General features: G+C 37.3%; 1 protein-coding gene across 4 annotated transcripts in view; it reads left to right on the forward strand.

Moving 5' to 3' along the window:
- Window positions 1–14,079, forward strand: part of ptprua (protein tyrosine phosphatase receptor type Ua) — a 456,280-nt gene that overhangs the window by 285,477 nt on the left and 156,724 nt on the right. For all 4 annotated transcript variants that reach the window (XM_055157468.1, XM_055157470.1, XM_055157469.1 and 1 more), the window contains exon 7: window positions 6,881–7,174. In XM_055157468.1, coding sequence (XP_055013443.1) covers window positions 6,881–7,174 — 294 coding nt within the window. The remainder of the gene's footprint in view (window positions 1–6,880; window positions 7,175–14,079) is intronic.

Below are 14,079 nucleotides of genomic sequence, written 5' to 3' on the forward strand. Positions count from 1 at the left end.
CCAACAAACAACAATGACAACCATCAACAACACCCAACACCCACAACATCCACCACAACCACCAACGACCACCAACGACGACCACCAACGACAACCAACGACAACCAACAACCACAACAACAACCAACAACCACAAAAACAACCAAGAACACCACCCACAACAACCCACAACAACCAACAACCTGTAACTGGGGGAATGTCACCTGCATGATTCCACGTCAGTATAAAATTACTTGTACTTAAATGTACTTTGGAACATTCTTTGCGGAGATATATATAGGTTTGAAACCATAAAACTTCAGGCCTAAGTAGATTCAAGTTTGTTGAGTTGCAAGCCCACTTATAGTAAGGACACAGGTTTTTAAGTGCAGTAAACATATCCAAAAGGAGAAAAAAAGACATGGTTTTTGTCATTTACTTTTCATAATATTATTTTTTGCTGAAATGATGCATATTAGGGCTTAAAAGCATTAAGTGGACAAAGCAAATAGTATGAAACTCTAAAATTATAAAGATAAAAAATACATTTAGAAAATAAAATAAAGATTACAAAAAGATGCCGTGGGGTACTCAAAAGGCTCCAATATCATACACTACATTTTGAAACATTTTACCACATCTTATAACAGGCAGTTAACAGTATCCAAGTATTGAATCCAGGTTGCAAAATGACCACGTTTTCCTCCACAGATAGTGTTGTAAAAAGCAGCACTTTATGACAAAATCAGACCAGGGTGCTCTTTGAACAGTGTTTTGGGCGAGCTTTGTTAGCCCACCCTGCTTTGCTTTGCCAACAACTTGAAAAACTCTTCAAAAGCACGCGCCTCCTAAAAAATGCTTGCGGATTCTGTGCCAGAGCAAGGAAATAGTCCAGAGTTTGAAAAATATATACCCAAACTTTAAACCTGCACATAAAAATAAAGAAAATAGGAAAAAGTAAAGTAAAGCCCTCAAACTCAATTATCAAAAGTTGTTTATACATCTGAAAAAGTATTCTAAAAACATACTCTGAATACTGTGCTAAAGGGTTTATGAGCGCTACAGCTAATTGCCCACAGTTCTAAAAATAGGTACCCAAATTTGAACGCCGCACTTAGAAAAACAAGAAAAGAAGAAGAAATGCCCTCGCACCCAATTATCATAGACTTTAGGATCTTTGTTTACGCCTGTGCTGTTTTAGGGTTGAGATAAAGTCAACTGCTATTTTCGCATTTGTTAAACAGCAAAAGATGAAACAATTGGAACAAAGCTCTGATGTAAGATATGCCCCAAAACAGAGATGACAGGATAACATGAAAGCGCTGGGTTAGGCTAGACAGTGTTGCAAAGTCAGCAAGAAGCAAGAAGATCGGTATTTGTTTACCCGACTATGTTCATCAAAGAATATTTTCAGGAGATGGGCTTTTGTCTTGTCTGAAGTTGATTCTTTGGAAAAACAAAAGAAAGGTCTCATAAACCTGCAGTAGTTCATTTGATTTAGTGGCATTTAAGAGGGCCTTTGAGTCAGAGAGAGACGCATCGGTGAGATAAAGCGCTAAATAGAATGGAATAAAATCTTAACTTACCGTGAAATAATGCAGTATGGGTATGCGTAAAATGGTGCGTAGAATCTTATAGGATCTGATGTTGGGTTTTATTTTGTCAGTCTGGTGTGTGCTATATGCGAAGTGACAGTTTGCTTAGATCTTTTCGCTTTGCAAGTAAAAGTGTATTGGGTTTTGACTGGTTCATTTAGCGCTTAGCAAAGTATTGAAGGTAGTTTACAGAGAATACAAGGCAAGAAATGTAGGTATTTTTCAAGACAAAATCAAATATTTCACTTAAGTTACATGAAAGTTATAGTTTTGCAATGTACAGAGAAGGAGCTGTGTAGTGGTTGACAAAGGTTAGTGGTTCAATATCAGTCCCAGTCGGTGTATAGTGACATTATGTCCCTGGGCAAGGCAGTTTAAGCAGAACACAAAACCAGAAATATATTTATTCTTCAAGACAAAATAAAATACTATATCATGGTAACCTTATAGTTTTCTGAAGTAAAGTATAGACTAGCAGTAGCTTAATGGTTGAAAAAGTTGGTGGCTTAATCTCTGTCTCAATCAATGCATAATGACATTGTGTCCCTGGGCAAGGCAGTTTAAGCAGAATACAAAGCAAGAAATTGATTTATTGTTTGTTACAAAATCAGATATGTGCAAAAGAAGAAAAAGATCCGCACTGCAGTTCTTTGAAGGTCCCAAAGTTTTATTTTAATAATACCACAATGTAACGTTTCGGGTCAAGCCCTTTTTCACCTGACCCACCATGTGATCAATCCCAGTAAAATAATAAATAATAATAATAATGCATCAGTTTTATATAGCGCTTTTGGGACACTCAAAGACGCTTTACAGAGCATTATTCATTCACTCCATACCTGGTGGTGGTAAACTACTATTGTAGCCACAGCTGCCCTGGGGTAGACTGACGGAAGTAAGGCTGCCAATCTGCACCATTAACCACCACCACCAACACTCACGCATTCACCGCTTTTACACTAGGCAATGTGGGTGAAGTGCCTTGCCTAAGGACACAATGACAGTTTTTATGACTGGCGCCCCCCTGTGGCACCTGATTTTCCCAACGGTCTCCCATCCAAATACTAACCAGGCCCAGCCTCGCTTAGCTTCTGAGATCTGACGGGATCAGCCTTTGATAAGATGGTAAAAGAAATTTTGATTACAATTGTTGAAGGGAATCTTTCGTACAGAACAGGTATTCATTCTGTTTTAATGTGGTGTATTGTTTACCACAGCCAAAAGTATTTACACTATTTACAATTTATATACAAAAAAAGCACAGAAGACCATAATATTTTCATCAGCACTGTAGACATGGAAGTATTGTAGGACCTAACTACAACCACAAACTGGAGTGATGATATCAACATTTTGAGTCACAAAAACAACCTTAGGTCAAAATCTTCACTGAGACCTTTTGGAGCCAGACTAGGATGTTCATTCAATTATCATGTACAAATGCCCATGTACAAAATCAGATATATCACATAAATTGGAAAACAGTGATTGTTTTCCAAAGTACACAGCAGCAGTTGCACAGTGACTCCATAGGTTGTTAGTTCAATCTCAGTCCCAACTAATGCATACCGCTATTGTGTCCTTGTGCAAGACACTTCTCCTGCCTTGCCTCTCTATGAATGGGGTGTATGAGTTTTTAGTTGCTGGTGATTGGATTGGCTTTGGCAGTTGTGGTTACAGAATTGTCTTGGCACACTTCAGTATGCAGGGAGAATGAGTAATGCTCAAAATCAAAGCAACACGGATTAGAAAAGCACAATCGTGTTAACAAATTAAGACCCCATTTGATTCCCCTTGGTCTCTTCCTACCATCTGAAGTTGTTAACGCTTGCATTTGAGTTTGTGTGTGTTTAATTGTTAAACTTGTGAAGAGTAATTATTTGATAATCTGTTGGGAGGATGATAATGATGCATTTCTTGATAATGTTGTGATTATCTTGAAAATAGGCAGCCAATATTATAGTAAACTGTCAAAAATGTGATCAAATATTTGAATTTGTTTTCTTTTTTTCTTTTTCTTTTTTGAGTAGTTGAAAGGAATTAGTTTTGCCTGAGTATATACATATCATAAAAGTAGCTAGAAATGCACACATGTTTACTGACCATGAACCAGTAAGTGCAGTTCGCATGCTAGTTCTTGTTAGTATGTACCAGCAAATATCGTAAATTATCAAACACAGTTAATTAGTATGGAATAATTAGGATGCTCAGAATGCATAAGGTAAATGAGGAATAACTGAAAACACTAGTCTTTCACAACAATTAGCATTCTAACACACACTTCCTGATTATATTATACATATTTCTGAATATTGCAACTCGTAACACTGTTGGCTTCTAGAACAACAGGCATAATCCATGACAGTGAGCACACTCTCCTCTCTATATGCTCCACAGACTGCAGTCATTAGCGCGAGTTGGAAGTAAAGTTTTCTATTGGAGCTCCTCACCGTGTCTCCCCATGTCTTCACATAATGGGACACTTCACTGTAATTGTCGTAGCATAAATCTGAATCTGGATTGTTTTGTTTACTTCTGAAGTTGTTCATCACCAAGTACAAGCTGGAGCCTCATTAGACAAGTTGGAGTAATGGCCCCTCTATACTGTTTGCAAGAATATAAACAAGAACAATGCAAAAAGAAAAACAGACGACGTCATTTTGTTTTGTCAGAAATGTACATTAGATTGTCTTAAAAGTGCGCTTTGTAACTTTTCTGATTGGGCTTCTGCTACCTGCTTGTCATCATGGAGATGTTTTTATATTGATGTTTTTCTATTGCTTTGCCTGGAATGTTCCACAGTGTAACATATCTATTTAGAATGTCACAAGTGGTTTTTTTATTGCTTGAAAAGGCTCTAAAAAACAAGCATTCTTACTGTGAGCGGGTTTGCCTCTCCACAGATCTGACCTTTAACTTGGTGGCATCATTAGCTTGTCTCCATGAACATAGATCAGTTTAGGATACATTTTACTTACATGTGTAAAAGTGGAGGTATTTGTTAACACACAAACAAAACAAGTACACATATTCACACACATTCTCCATCCTCCAATGTTAACAAAATTATTGTATTTATTTTAAACTTACTATAGATTTTTTTGGGCTAAAACAGGTTCACAGTTAAAGATGCTTCACAGTTAAAGCTGCCCTATGTAACTTTCTTTACGTATGGTGTTCCATTTGTTTCACACGCTACTTTTTTTAGCAGTGAAATCCCTTGTAATTGAAGAAGTACCAGATAAGTAAGCATTAAACAACAAAGAGCCATAATATGCAGTTCTAACAATGCAGAGTCTCAGGGGGGCTCTGAGTGCCACTTTAAATTAACTAAAGCTTTAATAAAAAGACACTTTAATACAGTGAATAACATAGTTTTTTTTTTATTAAAAGATTTTTTTAAAGACAATTTAATACATTGATTTGGAAAAGCCCTGCTTTATTGATTTACAAATCCTTTTAGTGAAACATTCTGCAAATTGTATTACCTTCTCTGATGGATAATTTGTAAATGAATGAAGTGGGGCTGTTCAAATTCAGTATATTAAAGGTGCACCATGTAAGTCTTTGGTTGGGGGTCCGTCACCTGCTTAGTTCTATGTATATGTCATTTCTCTGCCTGAAATGTTCCAAAGTATGATATTCAACAGTTCTACATTACATTCATTCAGATACATGTGGTTTTATAACTCAAAAATACTTAGAAAAACATAGATAGATAGATATTCTGACTGTGAGCCGGGTTACCTCTCCACAGATCTGACTTGTAACTCTGGTCTGGTCCATGAAGATAGAAAGGTGAAGTATTCCAGGCAAAGCAATAACATCTCTACGGGTGAAAAAATAAAATAAAATTGATAGAGCCTCCACTAGAAAAGTGGCACAAATCCTTAAATAGACATTTATAATATATTTAAAATATATGATGGTCTCAGTTTATGTCGCAACTTATTGTTGCTGTTTTTACTGTATGATAAAGAATATTTATCATAAGAAAACATGAATATGCAAGTGTGTGAATATTGCCCCATCTCCACATTTACTTCTTCACCAGCTCAGTTTACACCCAGACACTTCTATTTTGAGAGATTTATTCTCACGTTGTCAGGTGTGCAATCACACCAGTCTTTTGTCATGGCTTATGTTCCCAAAGTACTCATTTAAGAAATGTGTTATCAGCTTATCATATCTTACCGGGAAAACTAACAATTCACCATCAATTATAATCATAATATTTGCCTAAGGTTTTCACATCTTTTAAGATGAAAAGATCCTTGGAAATCAAAACAGAAAATATTGGACAGAAGCCTTGACTTGCTCATGACTAGGCCACACTGTGCCGAAAGCAAAATCATTTCAAGGATTCACAAACAGCTGGAACCCATCAAGTCCAGTGGATACACATACCTTCAGCTAAATTTTCCAAAAAAACAAAAAAAAACCCAAACAAAACCAAAAACATTACATTTTATTTATTCATGTATGTATATATATATTTATTCATTCATTAATATACAACTGAATAAAAATTTCTTATATCAGTGTTTATGTATTTGTTGTGCTTTATCAGATTTTTATAGTTTTAAAACTAGAAAAACACAACTAGCTCCTTTTAAACAGTTATGCATTGTGAGCATACACATTATTCATAGCAATGAGTTTATAAGTGCCTTTCACAACTCTTAGAGACCAGTGCAGATTTTGCCATCACTGAAAGGCTAACAAAAATTAGCATGCTAATCGCGCACTTCCTGATTATTGTACACTAAAACTCTTTATAATCAAATGCTGACAGCACTTTAGAGCTTTTTTTAAACAACTGCACTACAGGTACATGATACAGCCACTTCCAAGAAAAAATGGAATGGAAAAAGTGGCATTTTTAATTTCTTGAAAACAACGTGTGGAAGAAAGGACACAAGACAAGAATCCCAATCATGTCAATGAGAATGAAAGAAAAGTTTTGCTGCTAAAATTTGACATAAAGTTGGGTCGTTTGTATAAAATGTTCAATGTTCATGCACACAATCAATTCAACACTGCACTGATTTTCCAGGGGACTTTAAAATGGTTTTATAATCCATATTTATCTTATTTGCTGTTAGCCCCATACAAAATATTTGAGCCCTAAAGATGATGGTGGCCATGGCAACTTCCAGAGTGAGATGTATACTGTCATGTCAAAGGTCAAGGACTGGAGGTTCACGCATTACTTAAAGAATATGTTATTATTTTTCCAGCATTAAAATGTACAATATTCACCTTCACCTTTTCTGCCCTAATATAACTTCTTTTATTTTTCGCAGTGCCCCCCACGCCCATCGCGCCCCCCCAGCTGCTGCGAGCCGGCCCCACGTACCTCATCATCCAGCTCAACACCAACTCCATCGTGGGGGACGGGCCGGTGATCCGCAGGGAGATCCAGTACAGGGCCAGTCAGTCCACCTGGCTGGAGACTCACGGCGTGGGCTCTCTCACCTACAAAGTGTGGCACCTGGAACCGGACACGGAGTACCACATCAGCGTCCTGCTCACCAGACCCGGGGAGGGGGGCACCGGAGCACCAGGGCCCCCCCTCATCAGCAGGACCAAGTGTGCGGGTAGGTCTGAGTTAGGGCCGGGCTTATCTGACCAATTACAACATGCTTTGACAAACTTTACAAAGAAGAGTGGATCTGGAGCTGTATCATGGCTCCCCGATTTCTGAAGTTTTGATTGCCAAATGGGTTAACAGGCACGTCAAAAACAAACATCGCTGCTTACATGTTTAAAAAGGGGAAAAAAACAACCTAGACATTTGACTAAAATCATGACAAATAGTTTTTTAGATTCAGACAATAGATTTAGTTAATGAAAATGTCATGGTAAGTCAGAGCAGACAAAAATGACATGTCTTTTTAACTGATAAATCGTATGAATTTGTTAATGGCGTGGTTTGAAGCACTGGGATTGTAAAATGAACTAGTCTGAAGGAAATCAGATGTGGTAAAGATAAAATATGAATGTTTTGTGAGAAAAATGTATTAATTAAATGCTATGGAACTAATGGGTCCGTGTACCATTCATTCTTTAAATTTCAATTAAGAACGAAAAACAATAAAATGGGAAAACAGTTTGTTATTTCATTATTCCATTTTAATGTCAAAAAAAAAAAACAAAAAACATTGACCTCTATTTCCAATATTTAATTTAAAGTTCATTTCAAATAACACCAATCAAGAAAACATTCTCGTCATCGTGCCTATTACAATTTTGATATTTTCTAGCAGCATAACTTCTGGGGCAAATAAACCAGAGAGAATAAAAGATCAAAATTAAAATAGGCACCGAGACTGTTTTTTGATTGGTATTTGAAATAAACTTTAAATTAAATATTGGAAATAGAGGTCGAAATCTGTTTTTCTGTTGGACACTAAAACAGAATAATGAAATAACAAACTGTTTTCCCATTTTATTGTTTTTCGTTCTTAATTGAAATTCAAAAGAACAAATGGTACATGGACCCAAATGGCAGAGAGAATGTATTTTTATGAATAGCTTGAAAGCTGTTGTTTTAGAGGTGGCGGGCTGTGATTGGCTGAGAGTAACAACGAAAATCAAGTAGAAACAACTGCCTCCGATAATCCCAGACAGTTGTTTCTCTGTCATGGTTCAACGTTAGAGCAGGAGAAGTAGGTGGAGCTAAAAGTTAATTGCGCAACACTTTCTTCACTCATGGTTTAAAATGAGGTACTTATGCCCTTTAAATGTAAATATAGTGATCTGTCTATGCTAATTAGTGTAAAATAACAATTGTGTAAGCTTCCTTTTTACGTGTTCTCACTTCAAACCTGCCAAATATTAAGTTATATTTTTAGTTCTTTACCTAATTAGTTTGAACCGTGAAGATGCTTATTATCACATGTTAAAATAGTCTTTCTGTTTTTGAAGGTGTGAATGAATGCTTATAGAGAAATCTGTTTGACTTCCTTGTATACCACTGAGTAAAAATGCATAAATTTTAATTAAGCAAACCATAGAATTGCAAATGCGAGTTAGAGGAGACATCATCTGAGAAATATTGTTTATTACAATGTATGAAAATGCACTTGAGGATTTTGCAGGCACAAATTCAGATGTCTATTTATCACGCAGCGTAGAGAGGAGCGGAGAGGTGTCAGAAGATGGGGCGGATGTGAAGAATGTAACCAACTTTGATGTCATATTTAAAATTTATGGTTTTAATACTGGAGAAGTTGAAAACCGCGTCTTTCGTTCCACATGGCGTATTGATAGCTGTGTGCCGGCTTTCGGATCAGACAAAATATCATAACATTTTCACACCCAAATGCATAAAGGGAGTGTATGTAAGATTTTCATTTGAAGTACCATGAACATGCCCCCAGAACTGTGTCCCTGTGTTTTGTGTCTTTTTTATATGTATACACAGTGTTGGGAATAATGGCGCTTACTGCATTTTTCGGACTATAAGTCACACTTTTTTTCATGGATTGGGTGGTCCTACGACTTATACTCCAGTTTAATTTATGTATTAAAATTTTCACACTGACAGCTGCAAGAGGCTCTAGGCTTGTGTGTCAGTATCTGCTACTCCTATTACTTCTGTACCTGTCACTTCGTCCTCTACTGCGCATATCTCCTGCAGAAAGGGTTTTTGTCCTGCTTCAAGTAGTGAAATATGCAGCCGTAAAACAGTACTCAAGCAGCAGAAAGAAAGTTTGGAGTGAGCGAGAAAACTTGTGAGGGACTGGTCAAATTCGGAAGTGGAGAACACAGCTTCACGGCAACCGGGCGGGTGCTCCATGCAACTTTCCTAGAAGTCATTAGATGGGTTGACAAAGCCTGGACTTCAGTGACAACCGAAATCATTGGGATATTGGGATTTAGAAAGGCTGGAATAATTTTAACTGGAACTGATGATGAGTCTGACGACAGCTACACAGAAGAGGAAACGGTGCTCTGTTTACCTTGCGGTTGCAGAGTTGCTCAGAAGTGACACCTAGAGAAGATGAAGAATTTTAGTGGATTTAGTGATTTGGAGTGAGATGAAGAGTTTAGTAGACTTGTTATGTTGTTTATGCTATAGTTATTTGAATAACTGTTCATATGTGATGTTAACAGCCTGTTGTTCTCTGTTGCTCTCTGATTTTATAATATGAATTTCCAGCAAAAAGTGCGACTTATACTCCAATGCGACTTATATATGTTTTTTTCTTCATTATGCAATTTTTTGGCTGGTGTGACTTATAGTCCAAAAAATACAGTAAGTATAACGGTGCAACAAATGGCACTACATTTTCGGTATGGGAGTAATCTAATTAACACTAATCTAATTACACTCCCCATTTTTACAAGGCTGTTATCATTACCGGTAAAGCAAAGTGGCACGTTACAATTGGGTTGAATGAGGCGCCGAGGTGTCAGGCTTCATGCAGCGGACATACACATATCATCAGCACTAGCGAGGAGAACTCAGGAGAGAGCGGGGCCAACATGATTGGCTAAGAAGTTAGGTGGGCGGAGTCTCTGCTCACGCTGCCTTGATGTTTCTTTCCGCACACTTCTAGCTAAATGAGACAAACTCAACAACGAGACAGGGACATTCAAAGGCAGCATTTTCAAACTGGAACAAACTATTCAAATGAGAATCCATCTATTCCAAGTAATAATATGCATTGCCATAGTGGAGATCCAACCTTTTGGTGAGTAGGCAAGCTTCTGCACCACCTGCGCTGTCACCCTGATCCCCCTTGTATGAGCTCATTTTTCTCTGCCCGACTTCTCCCGTACATCACTCTTATTTGTAGACCCCCATTCCTCCTCCTCACCTCACACTTCCTTCCTCTCTCCATCTCACCTCCATGATGCCGCTGTCACCTGTCACACTCTTTGATCCACCCCTCTCTCCCCTCCCTGCTGTCACCCACCACCTGTCTGCTCCCATTGCCCACACGAGAGCCTCTGTCCTGGGGGAAGAGCGCGGCGCAGACAGGCCCGTGCTCTTGACACATAGCGCTCCAGATGAATTTGTCTCCTAATATGTCACACCCCAACAAAAAGAAAAGAAAAAAAAAGAAAAGAAAAATCTCTTCTTCAGCCACACGGAGCGCTCTTCTTGGACAGGTAGTGACATTTCACGCGCTACAGCAGAGAATGGAAACAGTCATTCATAAGAGCAGCCAGGCGTGCACTAAAACATGTCTATACTTAGCATTACCATTCAAAAGATGTCATATGTGGTTTTAAATTGTGAAAGGTCCTATATTACGCAAAATGGACTCTTGTGAGCTTTAAACCATGTTCTAATGCTGGTACCTTATCAAAAACATACCTAAAGTTGTGTTTTGTTTCATTTACACATCTGAGTAATGCTTTATCTGTCTACAAGTCCAAATTATCTTGTGCACTGAGTTTCTTTTTTTCTTGCTTTTCACAACTTTCATATAGAGCATCGTTTTGTAGTCACAGAAAAGTGATTATCAACTAGCATGCTAACAGTGCATTTCCTGGTACTTGGACAGTGAAATGCTTTATACTTGTATTAAACTGTACTATATACAGTTTATTTAAGTTGACCTCAAGAGCTGCTTATCCACTCTCTGTACTAAAGCAAGACAAATTTTAGTCAAATAAGGTAGAAGGTCTTAAAATTGTCCAAGCAACATGCATTTTGGGTTAGATCACTCATGCTCAAACTTTTTATAAATGTGTCACCTCAGCTAATATAAGGTAAGATTTATTAGAATGCAGCAACCTTATTTTATTTTTTTAAATTAGGAATAACTAAAGTATCTTGGATCCGGATTATTTTGGTATCATCTACAAATACATTTTGAGCTTTGGATATTAGACATGTCCAAAGCTCAAAATGCTCTGCTCTACCTTGTGATGTCATGAAGTGGTAGTTTTCAAGTTGACAACTACCGTTTGCCTTTTGTTCAGGAGAGATTGGCAATTCCAGAAGTAAAATTATCCAAATTATTGTAGTGAAGGTGTGAGGAGTTTAAAAACACACTGGAGCACTTCCTGTGTTACCATATGTACATGGAGCAGAGTGTTTTCTGTTAGATAGAAGAATTTGTGTGTTAAACATGAGTGAATTAAACAAAAGAAAACCCCAGGTATATTTGTGATGAGGAAATAACATTATAAGAGAGATCAGAAAATTGTGTAATATGGTCCTAAAAACCCATATAGAGCCACAGAGACATTGTGCTGCTCAAACTGATTTTGAGAAAGAGTTTGAATGAATGTAATTTTTTCTTGTGCATTTTTTTAAGTTCTAATTGTATACTACCTTAATTTTTGAATTACAGACCAGCTTGCTTTCTTTACATTTTGAGAAAGCATCACACAATGGTACTGTTTTGTTAGCGGCAATGTGTAATTTCTCTACCAAAATGCTCATGTTTAGCTGTCAAAAATAGAAAATGCATTTTTTAAAATAAAATTAGCATGAGTGGCAAATATTGAATCCTAAAATTCCTCTAGTCGTCTCCTTGATGATGAGCTGTGATTGCACCAATCAACAACTGCCCAAAGTGAACTTCTCTGACTTTGAATAATGTGAATAATTCATAGCACTCTTGTCGCTGATACCAAAATAATCTGGATCCAAGATACTTTAGTTATTCCTAATTTTAAAAAATAAAATAATGTTCCTGCATTCGATTATATCTTACCTTATATTCTCAGAGGTGACACATTGCATAAAAAGTTTAAGCATGAGTGATCAATCCCAAAATGCATGCTGCCTGAACAATTTTAAGACCTTCTACCTGATTTATTTGACTAACATTTGTCTTGCCTTAGTACAGAGAGTGCATAAGCGGCTCTTGAGGTCAACATAAATCAGCTGTATACTGTCAGCATCTAATTATAAAGCGTTTCACTGTCCAAGTATCAGGAAATTCACTAGCATGCTAATTGATATTCACTTTACTGTGACTACAAAACGGTGCTCTATATGAAAGTTGTGAAAAGCGCTTAGAAACTCAGTGCACAAGATAAGTGAGAGATAACTAAAGCTGCTTTTCACCATTTTAAAACCGGTACAGACCCTTAGTGCATTTTAGCCTCAGCTGCATTTTCCCAAATTAAATCAACCATTTTGTTTAGATTCCGTGTATTAGCAAGAGGAAAGTAGATCTCCTTTTGCTCTCATGAATGCACAAGCTAATATTTTATCTGCCCCGTATATGAAGTGTGCACACCGGACCATTACCTCTCCTTAAATTACCTAAATGCAGTTTGGAATCTGAGCAGCAAGCATTTCTGAATATATTCCAACACATTATGGTCCTCTAATGTACAGGAGTCGCAGATCACGCTATAGAAATGAATTTTATTACTGTTTAATTTTTGTGCTTTGTTATTCTAATGGGCAAGCATATACAAGCAATTTCCCTTGTGGATTCATAATGTTTGTCTGTCTTTTTTTGCTACTTATGATTGTTGGTTCAATCCCAACTGGTGTAATTGCATACTGTCGTTGTGCCCTTGAGCAAAGTAATTATAGACTTAGAGACTTAGACTCCATTGATCCACAAGGGAAATTATTTGGACACAGTAGCTCACACATCACAATATATTATAACAACAAAGAGGAAAAATATGAAGCAGAAATAGCAAGGGACTGGCCATGTTTACATGTTTTTTAATTCCAAATTAATTGTTCTGAATTAAATACTTTGGAATTAAAATATTCTCCTTTGAGTTTACATGGAAATGATAATTCCAAATCGCCTTTATTTAATTCCTCTCAAGGTCTGGGGGTGGGGAAGGGTTCTGAATGCATATGTACAACTACACTTTGAGTAAAACAAGAGAGAAGTATTTTTCGGACATTATTGGTAATTGCAGTAACAACTCTCGTGTCCTGTTTGCAACAGTGAACAGATTAACAAACCCTCCAGCTCCACTGCCACTAGAAGTAATTTCCACATCTAAATGTAATGAGTTTGCAGTTTTCTTTAATGACAAAGTTCAGGGCATCAAAAATGCCATCAATTCCACAACACAAATAACAAGCATGCAGCCACAGAGACACTTAGAGCTGAATCACTTTGCACCTGTAACTGACAAAACTGTTTTAGAGATCGTTACCAGTCTGAGTTCATCTACTTGCTGCCTGGACATGTTACCCACTAGATTTCTAAAGTCTGTCCTCAACAGTTTACTTTCACCACTCACTCACATAGTTAACATGTCACTTCAATCTGGAACATTCCCAAATGCGTTGAAAACTGCGGTCATTAAGCCTCTCCTAAAGAAGAGCAGTCTTGATGCCACAGTACTGAACAATTTCAGACCCATCTCAAATCTGCCGTTTTTTGGCAAAGTCCTTGAAAAAGCTGTTTACCAACAGCTTACGAACTTTCTCCAAATGAACAACTCCTTTGATGTTTTCCAGTCAGGTTTTAGAGCCCACCACAGCACTGAGACTGCTCTTATCAAGGTGACAAATGACATCCGCCTGAACACTGATGCAGGCAAAGTCTCAGTC

Source organism: Boleophthalmus pectinirostris, unplaced genomic scaffold (assembly GCF_026225935.1).
Source record: "Boleophthalmus pectinirostris isolate CB_2022bp ecotype Guang Dong unplaced genomic scaffold, ASM2622593v1 HiC_scaffold_21, whole genome shotgun sequence".
NCBI classification, from domain to species: domain Eukaryota; kingdom Metazoa; phylum Chordata; class Actinopteri; order Gobiiformes; family Gobiidae; genus Boleophthalmus; species Boleophthalmus pectinirostris.